Source organism: Peromyscus eremicus, chromosome 2 (genome assembly GCF_949786415.1).
Source record: "Peromyscus eremicus chromosome 2, PerEre_H2_v1, whole genome shotgun sequence".
NCBI lineage: Eukaryota > Metazoa > Chordata > Mammalia > Rodentia > Cricetidae > Peromyscus > Peromyscus eremicus.
The window spans coordinates 129,739,055-129,762,254 of NC_081417.1; the positions used below are offsets into that span (position 1 = coordinate 129,739,055).

The 23,200-nt window shown below is 41.0% G+C and overlaps 1 protein-coding gene across 3 annotated transcripts in view; it reads left to right on the forward strand.

The window, feature by feature from the left end:
* Eif2b3 (eukaryotic translation initiation factor 2B subunit gamma) overlaps positions 1–23,200 on the forward strand; it is an 83,888-nt gene that overhangs the window by 21,550 nt on the left and 39,138 nt on the right. For 2 of the 3 annotated variants that reach the window (XM_059254816.1, XM_059254817.1), the window contains exons 4-5: positions 8,031–8,190; positions 22,277–22,388. In XM_059254816.1, the coding sequence (XP_059110799.1) occupies positions 8,031–8,190; positions 22,277–22,388 (272 nt within the window). Of the gene's footprint in view, positions 1–8,030; positions 8,191–11,014; positions 11,127–22,276; positions 22,389–23,200 lie in introns of those variants that run through there. The other variant, XM_059254818.1, reaches the window with a different exon arrangement.

Below are 23,200 nucleotides of genomic sequence, written 5' to 3' on the forward strand. Positions count from 1 at the left end.
CTAAGCATTTTCAACCAAAACTAAACCAGTGATGTCTCCATTACAGTTAATTGTGGTGCTTGTAAAAGCCTACAACTACTTTTAGAGATTGGATTAAGTTGGACCACATAGGAAAATATAAATTGGCTGTTTCTAGTCACACCAAATAGCAATTCATTAGTTCCAGGTGGGCAGGGATAGAGTAGGGAGTGGTGATTTGGATCCTAGCCATTGTTTGGGAAGTGCTGGGTGGGTAAAAGCATGGTATTTTACCAAACCCTGGCACTTTTTTCCAGGGGGGCTATGTTTTTCTTTTTCCTTGGTGTAGGAAATCATTTGCCAGATTGTATTATTTGTCACAATCTGCCATGGAACAGCTGCCAGGAACAAAGCTATTCCAGTAGTTCTCACTTCTCTGTCACCACCACACAGACAAGCATCCGGTTTTCTGTTTAACTTTCGAGTTTTTTCCCGTTTTACTCCGTGGTTTTGGCTTGATTGAAAATGTTCTTGTAATGAGATATTTCTGGGCTTTGTTGTGGCACTGTCATTGAGTTTTCTGAGCTTAGTGTGTTTGCTTTAGTCAACACTAACTGGCAGTAGTTTGTAGTTAGAATTCCTGGGTGTCTTGAATTCTTCCTAAATACTAAAGTGATGCTCTCTCTTGGAGACCATGTATGTTGGCATATGTCAACAAGGCACATGTTTATTGGAGACCATGTATGTTGGTATATGTCAACAAGGCACATGTTTATTATCCTTCAAAACTGTGCTTTTTACCCTCACTGTTACCCTGGCTTCTTTAGGTGCAGCCTTCCAGTGAAGCATGAAGACTGGTGGACTAGAGTAGGTGGGTCTTTGGAGATGTTTCTGCATGAGAGGCTGTTAGTGTTAGACAAGGATTGATCCCTTGAAACACAAGGCAGTTGAAGGCTGGTGTGTTCAGATTAGTTGCATTCTGAATCACAGTTACTTCACAGTCCAAACAATCCACGTTTATTCATGGCTTGTGGCCACACATAATCAGTAGTACTTCTGACTCATTAGTTTCCAATTTGTTTCTCTTTAGACATTTTTTCTTCTAGGATTTCCAGCTTTTTGATGAGACAGCAAATCTCTCCTATGGATGTAGTGGAACAGCTACTAGCAGGGGAGTGTTTGGTTTGCTGTGGATCTTACCTGGTCCATTCCCTGGGACAGTCATGGGGGCCTGTAAACAGGACTCCGTCTGTGTCCTGGGCCCTGCTTTTCAGCCTGAGAACAGATGGCAACCAGACAGCAGAGGGAGGAGGGTCAGTCCCTGTAATCCTTTGGGATTTTGTATTAATGGTGTATGACAGAACTTCTCCTCGGGAGACACACACACATCTACTCACCTCGATAGCACATCCATGACAGACCAGGTACGGACACCACCGAGGTCCAACTTGGTTTTCTAATGAGTTTGATTTTTATCAACTCCTGATTTCACCTACAGGAGTATGGGGAAGGGGTTACTCACAGGAGCAGAAATGATTCAAAGATAGCTGTATCACCAAGGCTCACACCAGCATGAGTGACAGCCGACGAAGGCTGGGAACCTGGAGCACGCTGCACAGCTTGAAGGCAGCTCAGCAGGTTGGAGAGTGTCCTTTCTAAGTGACTGGTCTACACCTCCTCCGGGCAGCTGGTCTAGTTTCAGAGTTTTCTTAGAGTCTTCCTTGTAGCTCAGCTTGTATTGTTTACTCTGGCAGGGAGGGGCCCAGTGAGTTGTTCTGTTTGGGGGGGAGCACACGACACACAGACAAGTCGAGGTCACTGACAACTGTTACACAATTCAGTAGGGGAAAAAGTCATCTAAAAGCAAAGAGAAATAAGCCTACAGGCCTGCTCACAATTATATAAGGCTTGCTTGTTTGGCATTCACAGTGATGACAGATTTCAACACTTTTGCAGATACTAAATAAGGTCAGCATTTATTTCCCAAGACAACTTTGTCACCACTTCAGGGACATCTGCAGAGTCGTTTTGTCTAGTTTAAGGTACACCTAATTCGATTAGTCATAAAACAGTCAACTTATAAAAACAAATATTAAGGCAAATATTAAGAAAAAAAGATTTTCCCCCTCCACCAGCTGTCTTCATTATGATGAAGTGGAGCAGCTTCTGTGCTGTTGTATTGAAAAATCATATACCAAAAAGTATATTCTGCAGACTTTTTCCTCCTTGGCTTGTATGTTAAGATGCTGTCTGATTGCTCTTTTTGGGGGGAGGGTAGAGTGGGGGTGGGCGGCTCCTGATTCATCTGCTTCTGCCTCCTGAGTTCTTGAATTATAGGCATATGCTACTACACTCAACACAAAATTACTCTTTTTTTCACAGCAAGGGAATACATAACCAAAAATACTTCATTTTTGAAACATGGTCTCACTATACAGCCCAGTTAACTTCTAACTTAGAGCAGTCCTCTTGCTTCCAAGTGTTAGGATTACAGGCATGTGCCACCATACCTTACTTAAAAATACTTTTGTTGGGGCTGGAGAGATGGCTCAGAGGTTAAGAGCACTGACTGCTCTTACAGAGGTCCTGAGTTCAATTCCCAGTGACCACATGGTGGCTCACAACCATCTGTAATGAGATCTGGTGCCCTCTTCTGGCCCACAGTCATACATGCTGTATACATAATAAATAAATAAATCTTAAAAAAAAATACTTTTGTTTATAATAATTTATTGATCTAGTTTTTCCTGTTGATCTGCTTAGCTAAATCTTGGCTCTTGTAAGAGTGAGCACCATTTAAACCAGGCACAGTGCACACACCTGTGATCTCAGCACTTAGGTGATGAAGACAGGAGGATCAGAGTTAAAGTTATCCTCAGCTTGGTCGAGAGACCCTGACTCAAAATAAGTAAATGTTGTCAAGTATTTGAAGAGTGTTATTTTCTCTTTTTTCCTTTTCTTGTACTAGGTGGCCCAGGCTGCCCTCTGAGCTATGATCCTCATGTGCAGCCTTTTGAGCACTGAGATTATAAGCATGCACTGCCATGCCTGGCTGCTGCTACTTTTTTCATAACCTCCTCCTGCGTGCTCCACACCACACAACTGTATATGCATTCACTTTCTTTTTTTTATATTTTCTTTATTATTTTTTTAATTGTTATTTTATGAGCATTGGTGTTCTGTCTGCATATGTGTCCTTGTGAGAGTATCGGGTCCCCTGAAACTGAGGTTACAGACAGCTGTGAGCTGCCATGTGGGTGCTGGGAATTGAACCTGGGTCCTCTGGAAGTGCAGCCAGTGCTCTTAACCACTGAGCCATCTCTCCAACCCTGTGTTCATTTTCTTTTCCTTACTGCAAAAAAGCTGTTTTTTCAGCTCTTGTGGTTTTTAGCCCCTTTACCATCTTGATAACCTTGCACTTAGCACATTTCAGTTTTTACTTTTTAGCTACTCTTAGAATATGATACTCTAGCTTTTGTGTGGTACCCATAATATGCATTATAGGACAGATCTCTTTGACTTATTGTTTGCAGTACTGCTGTTGCATCTAGGGTCCTGTGCACACTATGCAAGCATTCTATCACTGAACTGTACTTCCGACTCTAAGAGAGACCTAAGTTTATTTCAGACACTGTGGACTAGACTACCCTTAAGTGGGTCTTCAAACAAGCGAAGCTCTGTTTTTGCAGCACTCTTGAACAATAAAGATTCCTTAGGTACACAGATATTTCTACTTGTTAACTCTTAAACAGTTGCATAACAACTACAAATTCATTTCTTCATGTATAAAGTACTACTAATAGTAGTTCATACTGGATAGGGTTGTTTTGAAAGCAGAAAAAATGTGTACAAATTCCTAGTCAATAGTAAGCATTCATAAACATTAATTACCATTATTACTTTCTTTAAAATTTTATTACATCTTGTAGCTGTAGAGTTGTGCATGCTTGTAGATGTAACCAACCGTCTTTTTAAATAAGAAACACAGAACCAATGCGAAGAAGAAAGCCAAGAGGTCAGAGCTAAGAGCTAAAACCTTACCCTTCCTCCTGCGGTGGTCCTACCTCTCCGAACCAGAGCTACTTTCTGTGTTAAAGTCCTTATATAGAATTTCTGTTCTGCCTTCTCATTGGTTGTAAACCCAACCACATGACCGCCTCGTCACTGCCTGTCTGTATAGACCTCCAGATCTTCTATGGTTGGTATTGAGATTAAAGGCATGTGTATCCAATACTGGCTGTATCCCTGAACACACAGAGACTTACCTAGCTCTGCCTACCAAGTGCTGGGATTACAAGCGTACGCCACCACTGCCCTGCTTTCCTATGGCTTGCTAATAGCTCTGACCCCGGGGCAACTTTATTTATTAACATACAAATAACATTTTAATACAAATAAAATATCACCATACATGCTCATATGAATTAGTTCATGTCAGAGGACACCTTGTAGGAGTTGATTCTCTACTCCTACTTTCTGGGTCCCAGGGATAGAACTCAGGTTATCGGGGTTGGTAGCAAGGCACCTTTCCCTGCTGAGCCATCTTTTGGTCCTGGTTTCTTTTTTGAGACAAGCTGGCCTCAAATTTGCCCTGACTTTTATCTTTCAAGCCCCTCCTTCTGCTTCTCGATTGCTGGCTTTGCAGCCCCGTGTGCCACCACACCCAGGTTTATACAGTGCTGAAAACAGCCTGTGGCTTCGGGTGTCCTGAGTAAGCACTGTGCGACCGAGCTACATCCCTAGCCGCCAGCAGTAGTTTGCATTGTAATTCATTTGAATTATTGGGATGGTAATCAGAAATAACACCATTCTGAGGCAGGCAGTGGTGTTGCACGCCTTTAATCCCAGCATTCGGAGGCAGGGGCAGGTGGGTCTCTGTGAGTTCAAGGCCAGCCTGATCTACAGCGTGAGTTCCAGGATAGCCAGGGCTATACAGAGAAACCCTGTCTCAAAAAAACAAAACAAAAACAAAAAAAGAAAGAAAAAAAAGAAGCCGGGCGGTGGTGGCGCACGCCTTTAATCCCAGCACTCGGGAGGCAGAGGCAGGCGGATCTCTGTGAGTTCGAGGCCAGCCTGGTCTACAGAGTGAGATCCAGGAAAGGCGCAAAGCTACACAGAGAAACCCTGTCTCGAAAAAACCAAAAAAAAAAAAAAAAAAAAAAAAGAAATTCCACCATTATGAGAAAATATTTTCTTCAATGATTATTAGTTTATTCTTCAGCTGAGAAGCGAGAAAGGTGATTTATTGTACAAGAGTTACCCTTGGCCGCAGTGAGAACAGAAGTGTTAGTGCAGAATGCCGCAGGTCCAGGGCAGAGGGCCAGCCGGACTGTCTTGGGTGTAGACAGTCAAGTCTCTGGTGGTCTCTGAGCCGGTGGTGATGTTCCAGATCACGGGGACTCGTGACTGACAGCAGCACACAGTCCACGACTTGTCCCAGCGTCCCGTCCTTCAGTCCCTCCCTCTGCCCCTGCAGCCTTTGTGGGACACAAGCTAAGCTTCTTGCACCTCTGCCTCATCTTTCCTCTCTTGACTTGAGCCTGGGCGTTCGCTCTCGTGGTGCAGTTTTGAGGAAGGTGGCGCTAAGGCTGAGAGACTCTTTAGTGATTTATTCACTTATCATTTTTTGCTTAATTTGCTGGTAGAGATCAATGTAGAACTTTTCTTTTGGAGTGGGAGTTGGTTTCAAAACAGGATTTCTTTATAGCCCTGGCCAGCCTGGTCTACAGATTGAGTTCCTGGTCTACTCACTCCGTAGACCAGGCTGACTTTGAACTCTGAGATCCACCTGCCCCTGCCTCCTGAGTGCTGGGATTAAAGGCATCCACCATCACTGTCCAGCTGAATGTAGAACTTTACACACATTCAGCACTTGCCATACCACTGAGCTACATCCCTAGGACCTCATTCACCAATTATTAAATGCCTAGTGTATAATACTAGTCACTGATTGCAGTAATGGGCCTCACTTTTCCTATCCATAAAAAGAGGCCTGTAATGGTATTTGCTTCGCCCATAACCTTGGGCTATACGGCCCAAAGGAGGCGGTGCTTCCTGCTATTGTATGTGACCTCTGAGAAAGAGCAAGGAGAAGGTTGAGACAAGTCTGCTCCTGGCAGCACTGATTTACTTCAGAGAGGAGGATGGGCATCAAAGACACTCATGGAGTTTATCTTCTTCTTGGCAAGAATAGCCATTTGGGCAAGAAACTGCTCTTGCCTGGACTGCTAATAATATGTTATATAAACTGGACATGCAGGACTCATATGAAAATGACCACTGAGTTTGCCAAAACAAGGTAAAATGGTCCTTCAGGTTCCTCAGCTTTGCAGAGGAGACTGTCAGACATTCTACAGGACACAGGAAAAAGTGACTGAGAGACTAGGCCTATTGGCTGAAGATGGATGCCCCAACGTTACAGAGGAACTTTGGATGACTGTCCAGGCAGGCAGCTGTCTCTTGTTTCCAGATTTTTGGAAGTTGCTTACAATGTTCTTCCTGTTTACTTAGGTAATATTATATCCTTCTGAAGTCTTTGATGTAGTTGAAGTCTAGATGGTTATAATTTTCCTTGGTTATGATAAACGATAAATTAGATATGAAACTTTAGACTCACAAATATAGGATAGATAATATAATATTTTCTTTAATTTTGCCAAATACAAATAGACTAGATACTGTAGACCAGACTGGCTTCAAACTCACAGAGATCCACCTGCCTCAGCCACCCGAGTGCTGGGATTAAAGGTATGCGCCAGCACTGCCTGGCTTTGATAACTGTTTTATTGTATGTAATATTACTATGTTAAAGTTAAAACCTTCCTTTTTGATGAGAAAGAAAAGGGAAAGTGCTGTGTGATGTCTTTCTTTATGCTGTGAATATGTGTTGCTCTGATTGGTTGATAAATAAAGCTGTTTGGCCTATGGCAAGGCAGCTTAGAGGCAGGTGGGAAATCCAAGAGAGAGACACAGAAAGGAGAGGCAGGGAGGAGATGCCATCCTGCTATCCAGGGAGCAGCATGTAATGGCACATAGATAAAGCCATGGGAAGTGTGGCGATACATAGATTAGTAGTTATGGGTTAATTTAAGATATAAGAGCTAGCTAGCAAGAGGCCTGCTATAGACTATATAATTTTTAAATAAGATAAGCCTCTATGTGTTTATTTGGGACCAAGTGGCTGTGGGATGCGGGTGGGAGAGATTTGTCTCAACTGCAGGGCCCAGGCAGGACCGGAGAAATCTTCCAGCTACAGAGACCAATACTGTTAATAATAACAATACTGTTTATATGATGTTGCTACAAGATTAAATGGGTTCTTTGTATATGCTTCAAACTATATTGTAATTGTTCACTACCTAGAATGTGAATTAGCAAAGAATGAGGTATTAATTTAGATTTATCTTTACTTTATGTGTCAGAGTGTTTTGTCTGCCTGGTGTGTGTGTGTGTGTGTGTGTGTGTGTGTGTGTGAAGTGAACTCCTGGTGTCTGTGGAGGTCAAAAGAGGTATCAGATCCTCTCTAATACAGCCATGTGGGTACTGGTAACCAAACTCAGGTCCTCTGCAAGAGTAGTAAGTGCTCTTCTCTTAACTATTGAGTCATCTCTCTTGCCCCTAATGTTTTATAAAGATTATTTCTACCCAGCTGTGGTGGCACAAACCTTTAATTCTAGCACTTGGGAAGTAGAGGCAGGTGGATCTCTGTGTGTTCTAGGTCAGCCAGGGCTACACAGAGAAACTTAAAAACTTTAAAAAAAAATTATTCCAGTCATAGAAATAGACAGTGTAATAGTTTTCATAGCTTTAAGACTGTCCTTGAAGATCTGGTGCCAGAAGTATCTCAGGACTGCCCATTAAGGTTCACAAGGGGGCAGCAGAGATTACACATCCTGCCCCAGCACAATTCCATTAGGACAACCCCATTTATTTTACTATTTTTTTTTCTGTTCAAACGAGATTTGAACATACTGTGTGATTTGTATGTTTCTAAGTTGTGATATGCTTGTCTTTAATGATTTATGTGAGTCATTATTTTTTGTGATGTTTACTTTCCTCTCTTCATTTGACAGACAGATGTGCTGGTCCTGAGCTGCGATCTGATAACAGATGTTGCCTTACATGAGGTTGTGGACCTGTTCAGAGCTTATGATGCATCACTTGCCATGTTAATGAGAAAAGGACAAGATAGCATAGAACCAGTTCCAGGTCAGAAGGGGAAAAAAAAAACAGGTAAGGTAGATGAGAGTCGATTTTATAATTATTATTGTCGTTCTTCCTTTCATATAAGAAACATTTATTGGGAACCTACTATTCACAGTAGATACTGTGCTGGGGGTTCATGACATAAAATCAAGATAGTCTCTGATGCTTAAATGTTTATACTATTAATTAAATTCTGTTACATCTTTTTGTATATGGGAAGGATTACATTCTATTTAAGTCTCAGATAATTGAATACATGGCACTTGTCTCTTGATATCTGTGAGGAACTGGCTCTAGGACTCAGGGATGAAAGCACACATACATATCCACACACTATCACAGCTCTCTATACTCATCCCTTTATACAAAATGGTTTAGTGTTTACTTATAACCTATGTACATTTGAGTATACTTTTTTAAGAGAGGGTCTAACTATAAAGTTCTACCTGTCTTGCTACATAGCCTATGAGTGGCCTAGAGCTTGCTGTGTAGACCAGGCTGGCCTGGAACTCACAGAAATCCACCTGCCTCTCGAGTGCTGGGATTAAAGGTGTGAGCTGCCTCGCCGCGGTGTTTTTATATCTTAGCTTTAGGAATTATCTGTTGATTTCCTACTCAGGAACTTAAAGATGTAGGTCTGTTTTACCATACCGTCTGCTCCTGTTTTTAAACTCCATACAGCTTCCTAATGTGGCTATTGGAATCATATTATTAACTAGATATTTAATGGTTATATTACTATGATTATATGTAGTAGTCACAGCTGAGTCTTGTACATTTTTTTTCTTGTTCTTATTTTCCTAAATACTGTTTTGTTGTATTGCGTGCTTGTTTACTTTGTATTTATTGCTAATCCAACCCCAGCTCCAGCTGTGTGAATGTCCTGAACTACATTTTAGCATATTGGGTAATCCTTCAGTTCAAATTATCTCCTTTTTCTTATTGAGACAATCTCACTAAATGAGTCACATTGTAGCCCTAGCTGGAACTCTCAATGCAGAACAGTCTGGACTCTTACAGAGATCCACCTATCTGTGCCTCCCAATGCTGAGATTAAAGGATGCACCATATTGAGCCCCCTTTTTCCACCAATGGTGCTAGGAATCAAACCCAGGGCCCGATTTATTAAATTCTCCCAAGTCTTTTTGTCACATCTTTTTTTGTTTTGTTTTGTTTGTTTTTCAAGACAGGGTTTCTCTATGTAGCCCTGGCTGTTCTGGAATTCACTCTGTAAACCAGGTTGCCTTCGAACTCACAGAGATCTGCCTGCCTCTACTCCCGAGTGCCAGAATCAAAGGTGTATGGTACCACCTCCCAGTTTGGATATTTTCAGTATCTCTAAAAGGAATAAAAATCCTCAAAAGCCTGTCCACAGCCGTGTTAAATGTAACACATCCGCCTAAGGCTCCTAGGTGCGGCTCTTCCTTTTTGGGAGTTGTTTGCTGCTGCTGCAGCAGCCCTGTTTTGAGTTCCTCTCTTTCCTTCTTTCTTTCTTTTTTTAATTATATTGTGGGGCATAGTGGCTCACACCCTGAGTCTCAGCACTCAGAGGGTGAAGCAGCAGATCTCTGAGTTCAAGGCCAGCTGGTCTATATAGAGAGACCTTGTTTCCAAAACAAAAGCAAAAACAAAAAAGGACACAAACTCTTTGAAATCCCTTATTTGGATGATTGGTGTCCATTGCCTGCAGAAAACTGTCCTAGAACCTCATCTTCCAGGATTTTACACTAGTGTTCCCTTTCAGAGCTCTTCTTTTGTCTGTCTGTCTGTCTGTCTGTCTGTTTGCTTGTTGAGTACCAGCTTCTTGTCTTTTCTGAATCTCTCTCTCTCTCTCTCTCTCTCTCTCTCTCTCTCTCTCTCTCTCTTTTTTTTTTTTTTTCCGTTGGGTTGGTTTGGGTGTTTTGAATCCGGATGTTCTTATGTAGTATGGGCTTTGGCCTTAAACTCAAGGTCCTTCTGCCTTGGCCTCCCAGGTAGAAAGATTACAAGGATGTGATGCCATGCCCGTCTCTGAAGGGTCTTTTCCTCAGAAATGCCATGGCTTAATTTGATGCTATGGGCTAATCCACATACGTTTTGCCTGCATGTATGTCTGTGCACCATGTGTCCCCAAAGAGATCATGGGAGAGCTTCAGATCCCCTGGGACTGGAATTACAGATGGTGGTTAGCCTCAGTGTGGATGATAGAATCGAACCAGAGTTCCTGCAAGAGCAGCCAGTGTTCTTAACCACTGAGCCATCTCTCCAGCTCTATACGGTCTTTATTCAGATGGCAACTGTTTGTTTAAGTTTGGAACAGAATAGGGCCTTCCTCGGCTGCTTTCGCGTTTGTGATCTCAGTTTCTCTAGTGGCCCACCTCTTTTCTTCGCTTCTGCTTTACTTCCGTCCAAGGCTTTGACTCTTTCTCTTTATTTTACTTTGCGTTTGTTTGTTTGTTTGTTTGTTTATTGGGCAGGGTCTCTGTAACTCTGGCTGTCCTGGATCTCACTCTGTAGACGAGGCTAGCCTCGAACTCACAGAGATCCACCTGGCTCTGCTTTGCTTTTGTTCCTTACTTTACTTCTGTATCGTTGATGGCTGTAGTTTCTGCTCTTGTTCCCCCACCTCCTTTTGCTATGTTCTTCAGATTTAGCACTGCTCAGTATGTTTCCCTCCTTCTTGTAAGAAGCCTCAAGCATTGCTTCAGTATCAATATCATCTGCCATTTTCTCTGGATTCAGAGTCCAGGATGCTCTCCAATGCACCAGGCTTTCAGGTGCCTGGCACTAATATTCTGGAAGATATTGTTGGTCTGCTCTGACCCATAACTGTCATTGTTATCTCAGAGCCCACCCTCCACCTGAGGACTGAGGAAGGTATCGAGGGGCTCAGCTGTGAGAGCTGGCTTTCTCCTTTAGTTTAGTTAGTCACCACGACTTGTTTGCCATCAGCAGGTTCTAACAGTGGAAACGGAAGCTACCAGGTGTGTGGAGCCGTAAACTTGGGACATGTCACTTCAGCTATCCTCCTTTAGTCAAAGCTAGTTACCGCCTCAGGGTGGTGGCCCACCTTTAGTGCCAGCCCTTGGGGGGCAGAAAAAAGCTAGTTGCTAAGCCAGCCCAAGGATTGTAAAGTTATGGGGAACTAACCATATCTCTGATGGTAGAAGCTGTACATTTGTGACCTTTCAAAATCTGTGGTACAGACCGTTAGTCTGGGTTTAGTTTTGTTTTGGGTTTGGTTTTCAAGACAGGGTTTCTCTGTATAGCCCTGGCTATCTAGAACTTCCTCTGTAGACCAGGCCAACCTCAAACTCAGAGATCCATCTGCCTCTGCCTCCCAAGTGCTGGGATTAAAGGTGTACACCCACCACCACCTGGCCAACCATTAGTCTGGTTTTTAAATATGGTTTTCTGTTGTTTGGGACAGTTTCTCACCATGTAGTCTTGGCTACCCTGGAACTTGCTGTGTAGGTTGGGCTGGCCTTGAACTTGCTGCAGCTCCCTACCCTGTCTCTCCATACTGGCGTTATTACCCGCCTTTGCCCATTGCTCCTGCCTATGTAGTTTTGATTTGTTCTTAATTTGTGTAGCATGTTTGTGTTTGTGTAATGAGTAAACATCCCTGTCATTTATCCTGTCTCTATCTGGCTTTGGCATCAGGATCATGCTGATGTCATAAAATGAGTTAGAATTCTGAACTCCAAATGAACTTTTTGTAGAGTAGGAGTAGAGTACAGATTTACTGATGGAGTAGTGATAAATGGAGACGGGAATAACTGTAGAAGATAGAAAAGTCAATCAGAGAAGTAAAAATCAAGTAGAAAAAAGTAGGAATATTTGAATATGACAATTTTTAAAAATGAAAGTTCATAATTTTATTTGCTGCCTTAACCTTGTTTGTGTAGTCTTTCTTCACCGGGTAAACATTCTGAAGTCACTAGTTCTGCCCCCAAGTGGAGTTCGCTGTGGTAAACAGGAGTGTCTATAACCTCTGTTCAGAGTTTACAGTTACTATGGCAGCCACAAAGAAACAATACGAGGAGGAAAGCCCAAGAAGGAAAGCCATGTGGCAACATAGCCAAAAATAGCCTGGCTGGAAATTATGGCTCCCAGGACAGTCAAGTGATTCAGGGTTTTTGTGAGTCTAAGAACTTGAGTATGTTAAACACTCCAAATTAGATCTAGAAATACCATCTCTCTATTCCTCTATTAAATTGATAGCTCATAATTAAACCTTTACAAACTTTACTATAGTCTCAAATTGTCATATGATAGGTGAATTGATATATTTTAGAGTTGTGTGTGACATTTGGGATTATTTTCAAAATTTAGCTTTTTTTTTTTTTTTTTTTTTCTGGAACTGAGGACCAAACCCAGGGCCTTGTGCTTGCTAGGCAAGCGCTCTACCACTGAGCTAAATCCCCAACCCCTATAATTTAGCTTCTATTGGCCATATTTGATTTTCCTTCTTTGGATTTCACTAATTTTGGTTTCAGGGAAAAAATTGTAATTTTTTTCCTCATTCACATTCAAACACTGCATATGATGAGATGGACCAGCTACCGTGTGATTGATGGATGGCCTTGAGTGCTTCAGTCACCAAGCTAAATGTCACACAGTTACACTCTTGGAGACATAGGGACAACAGTGAAGCATGCCAGGGATAGTAGTACTCAGCCGTGCTCCCACCTCTCCAGAGGCTGAGGCAGGACAGTCATGAGTTCAAGTCCAGCCTGAGTTACATATTGAGACCTGTCTCAAAAGAAAGGTGGGAGGATGCAGACATATATGCTTATATGCGTGTGCCAGATAACTTGTGCATGTGTACATGTGTAAAGGCCAGACAGAGGTTAACATTGGGTGTCCTCCCCTCCTCACCCCCCCTTTTTTAAAGACGTGATCTCTCACTGAATCTGGAACTTGCTATTTCAGCTAGATTGGGATCTGTTTGTCTTTGCCTCTACACCCCTTCCTGGGGTTAGAGGCACATGCTGCCACCCCCAGTTTTTATGTGGATACTGAGGATTCAAACTCAGGTTCTCATGCTTGCTTAACAAGCAATGTATTTTGTTTTTTTTTGGGGGGGGGCGCGTTAGTTCGTTTGTTTTTTGTTTTTTCCTTGAGACAAGGTTTCTCTGTGTAGTTCAGGCTGGCCTGGAACTTGCTCTGGAGACCAGGCTGGCCTCTAACTCGGAGATCCGCCCACCTCTGCCTCCCAAGTGCTAGGAATACAGGCATGCACCACCACCGCCCTAACTTAAATTTTTGTTTGTTTGTTTTTTGTTTTCTTCAAGACAAGATCTCACTATGTAGCTCTGGCTGTCCAGGAACTCACTCTGTAGACCAGGCTAGCTTCGAACTCACAGAGATCCACCTGCCTCTGCTTCCCGATGTTGGAATTAAAGACATGTGCCACTATACCTGACAACTTAAATTATTTTTATTTTTTTGTTTTGTTGTTGTTGTTTTTTTCAAGACAGGGTTTCTCTGTGTAACCCTGGCCATCCTGGAATTCAATCTGTAGAATAGGTTAGCCTCATTCACCTGCCTCTGCCTCCTGAGTGCTGGGAATAAAGACATGCGCTACTGCCACTGGAAAGCAATTTAAATATTTTAATAGCTTGGTCAATAATACTATTATAAATTCTTTACATATATTAACTCATTTAATCTTCATAACAAACCTGTGTATTTAAAATACCATCGATCCCATTTAACTGAAGAATAAAGAGGTTAATTAATGTACTTATATGTAAGTAAGTAACCATGCTGATAGTGGATAGCTTTAGAAGCTCAGTTCTTATTCGTTACATTATGCTACTTCTGTGTATACCTGTTTTTAGATAAACACACTGGCAAGGTGGTGGTGTCGCGTGCCCATAATCCCAACACTCAGAGGCAGAGGCAGGGGGATATCTGTGGATCTGAGGCCACCTGGTCTAAAGATCAAATTCCAGGACAGTCAGGACTACACAGAAAAATTCCGTCTCAAAAAAAAAAAAGATACACACACTGTGTAATTGCTAGTGTGAATATTTGTATGTTTGTGCATGTGTATGTTAAATGTGTTCCTGTATGTGAATCGACCTGTATTTGGTGGCCAGAGGTCAATGTTAAACCTCTTCCACAATCACTTTCCACGTTGTTTTTTTTTTTTTTTTTATACAATCTCTTGTTGAACCTGGAGCTCTCTGATTCAGCTAGAGGAGCTGGCCAACAAGTCCCAGGGATCCTCCTGTATCTGCCTCCCCAGCTCTGGAACTATAAGTGAATACCACCGCATCTAACTTCCACAAGGATGCTAGGGCTCACTCGGGTCCTCATGCTTGTGCAGCAAGAACTTTATTCTCTTAGCCGTCTCCCCAGCCAAGTAGCACATATTATTGTCTAACAACGAGCTAGATGTTACAGGAAATACAAAACAGTAATAAACCAACCTTTGAGATATTTATATTGTGATTGGGGAAAAGAAATATACCATAGGAAGTAGCAACAAATTGGCAGCATATAATTGTCTACCATCGAACTCTCTATACTTAGTAAAGTACGCATTTTTGTCAGTGCCTTTATCATATATACAGTTGCATAGTAGATATGTAGTTAATTTTGATTAACTATGGATAATGTTAAGTAGTAGTATTCCCACTTTCACAGCGAACAGACCAAGATTATTTGCAAAGAGAGAATTCCTTGCTACACTTTCTGTGATATGTAGTAGATAAGTCATCTGCTGGTTTTTTGTTTTGTTTTGTTTTGTTTTTTTGTTTTTTTGTTTTGTTTTGTTTTGTTTTGTTTTTCGAGACAGGGTTTCTCTGTGTAGCTTTGCGCCTTTCCTGGAACTCACTTGGTAGCCCAGGCTGGCCTCGAACTCACAGAGATCCGCCTGGCTCTGCCTCCCGAGTGCTGGGATTAAAGGCGTGTGCCACCACCGCCTGGCCATCTGCTGTTTTGATTGGACTGTGTCTTGACTGTCTCACTTTTTGTCCTCCCTTAGATGCTGGCACTCAAACCTGAGACCTCTTGCATGCTAGGCAAATGCTTCACCACTGAGTTACTCCAGCCTCTTTCATTTCTTAGGCTGGGCTTGAGTTTGAAGTTGTACCACCACTCTTACCTCTTAACTTTTTTGGCGGGGGATGGGGGTGAGGGAGGGTGGAGGTGGGTTGTTTGTTGTTTTTTTGTTTTGTTTTGTTTGGTTTTTTTTTTGGTTTTTCGAGGCAAGGTCTCTCTGTGTAGCCCTAGCTGTCTTGAACTCACTCTGTAGACCAGGCTGGCCTTGAAATCACAGAGATCTGCCTGCCTCTGCTGAGATTAAAGGTGTGAGCCACCACTGCCTGGCTTAACTTTATATTTTTTAAATAATTTCATGTTTATGGAGTGGTTTAAAATATAGCAGTTTACCAGAATGGCACAAAGAACTTTACCTAGATTTTCTGATTTTTTTTTTCATTTTATTTATTTATTTATTTATTCATTTATTTTTTTATTATCAGCTTGATACAGTATAAATTCTTATCCTAAGAGTGAAATGTTTCACTGAAGCTTGCCCAGTAATTGAGTAAAACCAAAACTTATTATAAGCCACAGCCATCCTAGGGTCCCCCCTGCTATGTAGCCTCCCTGGTTCTGTGGGTTGCAGTCTGATTGTTCTTTGCTTTATATCTAGAATCCACTTATGAGTGAGTACATACCATGTTTGTCCTTCTGGGTTTGGGTTACCTCACTCGGGATGATATTTTCTAGTTCCATCCATTTGCCTGCAAATTTCATGCTGTCATTGTTTTTCTCTGCTGAGTAGTACTCCATTGTGTATATGTACCACATTTTCTTAATCCATTCTTCAGTTGACGGGCATCTAGGTTGTTTCCAGGTTCTGGCTATTATGAATAGTGCTGCTATGAACATAGTTGAGCATGTATCTTTGTGGTATAATTGAGCATTCCTTGGGTATATGCCCAAGAGTGGTATGGCTGGGTCTTGAGGTAGATCGATTCCCAATTTTCTGAGAAACCTCCATACTGATTTCCACAGTGGTTGTACAAGTTTGCACTCCCACCAACAGTGGAGGAGTGTTCTCTTTGCTCTACATCCTCTCCAACATAGATTGTCATTAGTGTTTTTGATCATAGCCATTCTGACAGGTGTAAGGTGGTACCTCAGAGTTGTTTTGATTTGCATTTCTCTGATGATTAAGGATGTTGAGCATTTCTTTAAATGTCTTTCAGCCATTTGTGATTCTTCTTTTGAGAATTATCTCTTTAGCCCATTTTTTAACTGGATTGCTCAGTATTTTGATGTCTAGTTTCTTGAGTTCTTTATATACTTTGGAGATCAGCCCTCTGTCAGATATGGGGTTGGTGAAGGTCTTTTCCCATTCCATAGGCTGTTTTTTGTTTTTTTGTTTGTTTGTTTTGTCTTATTGACCGTGTCTTTTGCCCTACAAAAGCTTCTCAGTTTCAAGAGGTCCCATTTATTAATTGTTGTGCTCAGTGTCTGTGCTGCTGGTGTTATGTTTGGGAAGTGATCTCCTATGCCAATGCGTTCAAGAGTACTTCCTACTTTCTCTTCTGTTAAGTTTAGTGTAATTGGATTTATGTTGAGATCTTTGATCCACTTGGACTTGAGTTTTGTGCATGGTGACAGATATGGATCTATTTGTAATCTTTTACATATTGACATCCAGTTATGCCAGCACCATTTGTTGAAGATACTTTGTTTTTTCCATTTTATAGTTTTGGCTTCTTTGTCAAAAATCAGGTATTCATATGTGCATGGATTAATGTCAGGGTCTTCAATTCGATTCCATTGGTCTGTATGTCAGTTTTTATGCCAGTACCAAGCTGTTTTTATTGCTATAGCTCTATAGTAGAGCTTGAGGTCAGGGATGGTGATGCCTCCAGAGGTTGCTTTATTATACAGGATTCTTTTAGCTATCCTGGGTCTTTTGTTTTTCCATATGAAGTTGAGTATTTTTCTTTCCAAGTCTGTGTTGGGATTTTGATGGGGATTGCATTGAATCTGTAGATTGCTTTTGGTAAGATTGCCATTTTTACTATGTTAATCCTACCTATCCATGAGCATGGGAGATCCTTCCATTTTCTGATATCTTCTTCAATTTCTTTCTTTCGAGACTTAAAGTTCTTATCAAACAGGTCCTTCACTTGTTTGGTTAGTGTTATCCCAAGGTATTTTATATTATTTGTGGCTATTGTAAAGGGTGATGTTTCTCTGACTTCTTTCTCAGCCCTTTTATCATTTGTGTATAGGAGGGCTACTGATTTTTTTTTAGTTGATCTTGTACCCTGCCACTTTAATGAAGGAGTTTATCAGCTGTAGGAGTTCCCTGGTAGAATTTTTAGGGTCACTTATATATACTATCATATCATCTGCAAATAGTGAAAGTTTGACTTCTTCCTTCCCAATTTTTATCCCTTTGATCTCCTTTGGTTGTCTTATGCTCTAGCTAGAACTTCAAGTACTATATTGAATAAATATGGAGAGAGTGGACAGCCTTGTCTTGTTCCTGACTTTAGTGGAATCACTTTGAGTTTCTCTCCATTTAATCTGATGGTGGCTGTTGGCTTGCTGTAAATTGCCTTTATTATGTTTAGGAATGTTCCTTGTATTCCTGATCTCTCTAAGACCTTTATCATGAAGGGGTGTTGGATTTTGTCAAAGGCTTTTTCAGCATCTAATGAGATGATCATGTGGTTTTTTTCTTTCAGTTTGTTTATATGGTGTATTACATTGACAGATTTTCGTATGTTGAACCATCCTTGCATCCCTGGGATGAAACCTACTTGGTCATGGTGGATAATTTTTTGATATGTTCTTGGATTCAGTTTGCCAATATTTTGTTGAGTATTTTTTGCATCAATGTTCATGAGGGAGATTGGTCTGTAATTCTCTTTCTTTGTTGCATCTTTGTGTGGTTTGGGTATCAGGGTAATTGTAGCCTCATAAAAAGAGTTTGGTAATGTTCCTTCTGTTTCTATATGGTGTGGAACAATTTGAAGAGTATTGGAATTAGCTCTTCTTTGAAAATCTGGTAGAATTCTGCACTGAAACCATCTGGTCCTGGGCTTTTTTTTTTGGTTGGGAGACTTTTGATGACTGTTTCTATTTCCTTAGAGGTTATTGGTCTATTTAAATAGTTTATCTGGTCTTGATTTAACTTTGGTATGTGGTATCTATTCAGAAAATTGTCCATTTCTTCCAGATTTTCCAATTTCGTGGAGTACAGGTTTTTGAAGTATGACCTGATGATTCTCTGGATTTCCTTGTTGTCTGTTGTTATGTCTCCCAAATCATTTTGTTTATTTGGGTGCTTTCTCTTTGCCTTTTAGTTAATTTGGCTAGGGGTTTGTCTATCTTGTTGATTTTTTTTTCAAAAAATCAACTCTTTTTTTTTTTTTTCAGAGCTGAGGACCGAACCCAGGGCCTTGCAAGCGCTCTACCACTGAGCTAAATCCCCAACCCCAGAATCAACTCTTTGTTTCTTTGATTCTTTGTATTGTTCTCTTTGTTTCTATTTCATTGATTTCAGCCCTCAATTTGATTATTTCCTGGTGTCTATTTCTCCTGGGTGAGTTTGTTTCTTTTTGTTCTAGAGCTTTCAGTTGTGCTGTTAAGTCACTAGTGTGAGATTTCTCCAGCTTATTTATGTGGGCATTTAGAGCTATGAATTTTCCTCTTAGCACTGCTTTCATAGTGTCCCATAAGTTTGGGTATGTTGTACTTTCATTTTCATTGAATTCTAGGAAATCTTTAATTTCTTTATTTCTTCCTTGACCCATTGGTGTTTCAGGTAGGCACTGTTCAGTTTCCATGAGATTATAGGCTTTCTATAATTTTTGTTGTTGTTGAGGTCTAACTTTAAGGAATGGTGGTCCGATAAGATACAGGAGGTTATTCCAATGTTTTTGTATCTGTTGAGATTTGCTTTGTGACCAAGCATGTGGTCAATTTTTGAGAAGGTTCCATGGGGTGCTGAGAAAAAGGTATATTCTTTTGTGTTAGAATGGAATGTTCTGTAGATACCTTTTAAGTCCATTTGAGTCATAACATCTGTTAGGTCCTTTATTTCTTTGTTAAGTTTCAGTCTGGTAGATCTGTCTTTTGGTGAGAGTGGTGTGTTGAAATCTCCCACTACTAATGTGTGGGGTTTGATGTGTGATATAAGCTTTAGTAATGTTTCTTTTATAAATGTGGATACCTTTGTATTGGGGGCATAAACGTTCAGAATCGAGACTTCATCTTGGTGGATTTTTCCTGTGATAAATATGTAATGTCCATCCTGATCTCTTTTGATTGATTTTAGTTTGAAGTCTATTTTATTAGATATTAGGATAACTACACCAGCTTGCTTCTTAGGTCCATTTGATTGGAAAGCCTTTTCCCAGCCCTTTACTCTGAGGTAGTGTCTGCCTTTGAAGTTAAGGTGTGTTTTTTGTATGCAGCAGGAGGATGGATCCTGTTTTCTTATCCATTCTGTTAGTCTGTGTCTTTTTATAGGTGAGTTGAGACCATTGATATTGATGGATATTAATGACCAGTGATTGTTAATTCCTGTTTTTTTGTTTTTTGTTTTTTTTGTGGTAGTGTTGCATTTTCCTTCTTTGGTATTTGTTGTTGTGGGATTATCTATTGCTTGAATTTTCATGGGTGTGTTTAGCTTCTTTAGGTTGGATTTTTCCTTCTAGTGCTTTCTGTAGGGCTGGATTTGTGGATAGGTATTGCTTAAATCTGGCTTTATCATGGACTATTTTTGTTTACTCCGTCTATGGTGATTGAGAGTTTTGCTGGGTATAGTAGTCTGTGTTGGCATCCAAGATCTCTTAGTGTCTGCATAACATTTGTCCAGGAACTTCTAGCTTTCATAGTCTCTATTGAGAAGTCTAGTGTTATTCTGATGGGTCTGATTTTATATGGTACTTGGTCTTTTTCCTTTGCGGCTCTTAATATTTTTTCTTTGTTCTGTATGTTTAGTGTTTTGATTATTATGTGGTGAGGGGACTTTTTTTTTTTTATCCAGCCTATTCGGTGTTCTGTAAGCTTCTTGTATCTTCATAGGAATTTATTTACTTTAGGAAAGTTTTCTTCTATGATTTTGTTGAATATATTTTCTGTGCCTTTGAGTTGATATTCTTTTCCTTCTTCTATCCCTATTATTCTTAGGTTTGATTTTTTCATGGTGTCCCAAATTTCTTGGACATTTTGTGTTACGACTTTTTTGTCTTTAGTGTTTTCTTTGACTGACGAATCTATTTTCTCTATTGTGTCTTCAACGTCAGAGATTCTTTGTTCCATCTCTTGCATTCGGTTGGTTATACTTGCTCCTGTAGTTCCTGTTCGTTTAGTCAGAATTTCTATTTCCAGCATTCCCTCCTCAGTTTGTGTTTTCTTTATTGTCTCAATTTCAATTTTCAATTCTTGAACTGTTTCCTTCATCTGTTTAATTACTTTTTCTTGACTTTCTTTGATTTCTTCTAATTTTTTGTTTGTTTTTTCTTCCATTTCTTATTTAAGGAAATTTTTTATTTCCTCTTTAAGAGTTTTTATTTCCTCTTTAAGGGCCTCTATCATCTTCTTAAAGTCATTTTTAGGATTGATTTCTTCTGCTTCTTCTGCCTTGGTATGTTCAGGTCTTGCAAGTGTAGAATCGCTAGGTTCTGATGTTGTCATATAGGTCTTTATGTTGTTGCCTGTATTTTTGCACTGGCTTCTACTCATCTCTTCCTCTGCTCGGTGTAGGCGGTGTCTGTGTCTGAAGATGCCTCTCTTGTTCTAATTGTTTGTCTTGGTCCACTAGGAGTTCTTGGTTAAATCGGTGCTGTTGGGCTCTGTTTCTTCGGGAGCAGCTTAGTCCAGTCAGTGTTAGTGGGTTCTGTCTCTGGGAGCAGTTGTTCCCAGCTGGTGCAGGGTGTGCTTATGGTTCCAGTGGTTGTTAGGTTCGTTGGGATTGGTGGGTTTTTTTCTTTTTTGGGGGGGGAGGGGAGCAGGGAAAGGTAGCTGTCTGGTCCCTGGGACTTCGATGGGTAGGGCCTAGGGGCTAGAGACCTGATCTGCCGGTCCAGAGATGGGGCTTACCTGTTCCCAGTCGGTGTAGGATAGGCTTATGATCCTGGTGATCTGGTTCAGTGGTTGGGCGGCGCCTTCTTTTGTGTTCTCAGGTCACATTTTGCTCATTTGTCAGCTCCTCAGCTGATCTTGTTTCCTCAGACTGCAGACTGTAGGATTCGGAATCCTCTCCCGAATGGATCTCTGCTGAGCAGGTTGTTTAGTAGGGTAGTCTCACCAACACCTCCAAGTTGTTGGGTTTTGCAGGATCGGCAGCTGGGCCCTGGGTTGGCCTCAGGCAGAGTGTTCGGATCTCATGGAGATGGCTCCTTCCCCAGGTGCTAGGATTAAAGACGTCCCTATTCCAAGCTTTTAATCTCCTTGTTTTTCTGGTCTTTATTACAACCGCGTCTTTGCCACCGCTCTGCCTCTGCAGCTGCTGCCTCCGCTCTACCTGATTTTCTGATTTTTAACATTTGCTCCATCCTTTTCTCTCTCTCTCTACAAATATATATAAAGCTGTATTATTTGGGAACTACTTGAAAATAGGATGCTGCTGAGTCTCCTCTGCTTTTAAATGTGTATTTGTGAGCCACCCCTCCCCCAGAAAATAGTCCCTTAAAATTGGAAATTACACTGGTACAGTACTTTATTTTTTTTTATTAAAGTTTACCAGTTTACCTAATAATATTCTTTTTTTTTTTTTTTGGTGTTTTTTTTTTTTTTTTTTTTTCCGAGACAGGGTTTCTCTGTGTAGCTTTGCGCCTTTCCTGGTAGCCCAGGCTGGCCTCGAACTCACAGAGATCCGCCTGGCTCTGCCTCCCGAGTGCTGGGATTAAAGGCGTGCGCCACCACCGCCCGGCGTCTAATAATATTCTTTAGAGCAATATAAATACATTTGACCGTTTGTGCTTTAAACTTTGTAGTATGTGGCAGGATGCTCATCTTGACTCCCCTCCTGCCACAGTCCTATTTGATTTAAGAGCAATGTGAGTAGGTCCCCTGCCCCCTGATTAGTCATGCAAGCAGGACAACTGGCTTGATCTGATTTTCTTTCTTTTACACGATTCAGTGGAACAGCGTGACTTCGTTGGAGTAGACAGCACAGGAAAAAGGCTGCTCTTCATGGCTAATGAAGCAGACTTGGATGAAGAGCTGGTCATTAAGGGATCCATCCTGCAGAAGTAAGCCCCTGGGGATTGTCTTTTGGCAGTTCTCCTTTTCTGGAAACCACCCACCATGGGAAAGGAGGAATGAAAACTAGATTATACTGTGTGAAATTGAGAAAAGTATGTGAACACTTTCCCCGGAGACAGGACACCAGCTTTTCTCTTCATGGCATGCACTTAACGTTCCCTAAAGCTTCTCTTACCAAGGTAGAGCCAAGTCCTGCATTGAAGTGGAGCAAAGAGTCTCGGGGTGGGGGGCAGGACTGACTTTCTGACAGAGTTAGAGAGCCTCCTTTGTAAAATGTGCTAAAAAGTGCATAACGTAATTTGCCATCAGTGGTGGTGATGTGACCTCGTTGTTAGGAAACAAAGCTCCAGAAGTTTCACATCTGGAAAATATGGAACTTATCTCACTAAACACAATTCCCTGTTCTCTCCCTCCCTGTAAGTCCCTGGAAATTACAATTCTACTTTGTTTATCAGTTAATTTGAGTAATTTATATACCTTCTATAAGTGAAATGCTTTGTGTGTGTGTGTGTATGTGTGTGTGTGTGGTTGTGTGGTTGACATTTTATTTTGTATGATATCCTCCAAGTTCATTATGTTGTATCCTATGGACAGAATCCTTTCTTATTTATTATCTATGAAATATGTATTAAGAGCCATTCTTAAACTTTTTTAACAGTTAAATAGTCTATCAATTTAACAAAATATGCAGAACTCCATAATCGTATCATATCCTAGTATCTTGAATGTATTCCGTCTACTCCTTTGTTTATTTATTTATTTATCTTGAGATTTACTTTTTTTTTAATGTGTATTGGTG